Raw genomic sequence first — 1,758 nt, 5'->3', positions numbered from 1 at the left:
ACACACACACACACACACACACACACACACACACACACACACACACAAGCAGTAAGCTGGGGGAGGGAGGCCGTCCAAAGGAGGAACTGCAGTCCTTCACCTGGAACCCGGTACATGCATGGTGGAGGGGGAGGAAGGTGTGAATTTTACAGGACCTGACTTTCCCCATCTTCTTTGGGGGTGATGAAACCAGGGTCCATTGGCAGGGGGTGAGAAGGGCAGGGAGGACTCTGAGGAAAGACCCTGAAAAACACCTAGAGTCAGGTAGATCCAGCTTCCAACCCTGAGCCCACCATGCACTGTGTGAGCTTGAGAGGGTTATAGCCCCTACCTGAGCCTCAGTTAACTCATCCGCCCAGTGGGGACCTCACAGGTGAGGATTTAAACCTCAGGGGAAGCAACCCAGCCCCGTAAGTGTATTTCCACCTCCACTGTCTCCGGAATGGCTGGTGTACCCCAGGTCCTCACCGAGGGAGCTCTTCTCCACTGGGGCTGGGAATCCGGAAGGGTACCAGAAAGTTAGAGGCTGGAGAAAGAGAACTCGTCAGCCCGCCTTCCCCTGGAGCCTGCTGCTTCCTCCGAAAGTGGCCCGCAGGGGAAACAGCGGGATTGTTGGGGATGAGCTTGGACCGCTGGGGGCCCAGAACAGGTGAGGGCCTGGAGAGAGGCTGTCCCTTTTCCCAAAGCCGGCCCGAGATCCCAGTCTGCCCTTTCCCCCCGAAAAGAACCCAGTGGCGTCCTAGCCAAAGCCACACCCCCCCGGGGGTCTGCAGAGAGCCCCCATCCCACCGACAGACTCAGCCCCCTCCCCAACCCCAGGCACCGTGAGCCGAAAAGGGGAAGCTGGGCCGGCCGGAGGGAAGAGGCGCGTGGGGGCCAGGCCAGGGACGCAGGACCTGGGGCTCTTCGGGGGCAGGAACGGGGCCGCCTACCCGGCGCGGGTGCCCCGGGGGCCGCTGGCAGGACAGGGGACGGCGGCAGCAGCAGCAGCAGCAGCGGGAACCGAAGCGAGACACTCCGCCCTGCAGAGGGAGAGAGATGAAGGGCTGAGCCTGGCATTCAAGGCTCCACCAGGAGGCAAAGGGGATTCTGGGGCCACCAGGGTCGGACTTACGGCTCATGGTGCAGGGCGGTTGATGGATGCGGGATGCGGACTGCCTGCTCCTTGGGTGCGTCTCTAACTGTGCCCCGGAGCTCTGGCCCGCCTGGCCCGCCCCTCCCCACCCATTCCCTGGCTCCACCTCTCTAGCCAGCTGTCACCTCGGCCTCCGCCCACTTACTTCCTCTGCTCCCGCTCCAGCCAAGACATTTTATTAATTATTCTATGACGGACACTAAGGTGGTTTTTCACCCGAGATCCGTGAGACACTGGAGCCTTTAAAACCCGGTAGCACCAGAAGTGTGTCCATTTGGTTGATAAGAAACTGAGGCCCGGATATGATGTGCCATGCTGAGGGCCCCCAGGGCTTCAGGGCAGAACGGCTGGTATCTCAGCCTAGAAACGTCCGCTCAGAACCACATAGCCTCCCCCCACCCCCACCGCTACCCCCAAGCGGAAGGAGGATGGAAAAGGAGCAGTCCAGGCGGGCCTGCACACAGTCTCCAGGGTGGGAAACCCACTACCCTCAGATCCAACAGGGAGGATGAGCTTCCGCCAAGGGCTGGGCTCTGCCCTCTGAGGTCATGCGTCTCTGCCCGAGCCTCTACTGCCGGAATGAAGAGCACAGACTCCAAGTCCGGGAGACCTAATTCAAATCC

General features: G+C 61.2%; 1 protein-coding gene across 3 annotated transcripts in view; it reads right to left on the bottom strand.

Moving 5' to 3' along the window:
- PTGS1 (prostaglandin-endoperoxide synthase 1) overlaps positions 1-1,208 on the bottom strand; it is a 21,392-nt gene extending 20,184 nt beyond the window's left edge. Inside the window, exons 1-2 of one of the 3 annotated variants that reach the window (XM_024762232.1) lie at positions 1,115-1,208; positions 933-1,022 (exon numbers count right to left, since the gene is read on the bottom strand). In XM_024762232.1, the coding sequence (XP_024618000.1) occupies positions 933-1,022; positions 1,115-1,121 (97 nt within the window). In that variant the 5' untranslated portion in view covers positions 1,122-1,208. Of the gene's footprint in view, positions 1-468; positions 1,023-1,114 lie in introns of all 3 variants that reach the window. The other 2 variants (XM_024762234.1, XM_024762233.1) reach the window with 2 other exon arrangements.
- Positions 1,209-1,758: the final 550 nt, after the last annotated feature.

This window comes from Neophocaena asiaeorientalis, unplaced genomic scaffold, assembly GCF_003031525.2.
Source record: "Neophocaena asiaeorientalis asiaeorientalis breed wild unplaced genomic scaffold, Neophocaena_asiaeorientalis_V1.1 scaffold78, whole genome shotgun sequence".
In the NCBI taxonomy this organism is placed as follows: domain Eukaryota; kingdom Metazoa; phylum Chordata; class Mammalia; order Artiodactyla; family Phocoenidae; genus Neophocaena; species Neophocaena asiaeorientalis.
The sequence above is the reverse complement of the archived record's forward strand: the minus strand, read 5'-3'. Positions and strand labels throughout refer to the sequence as shown.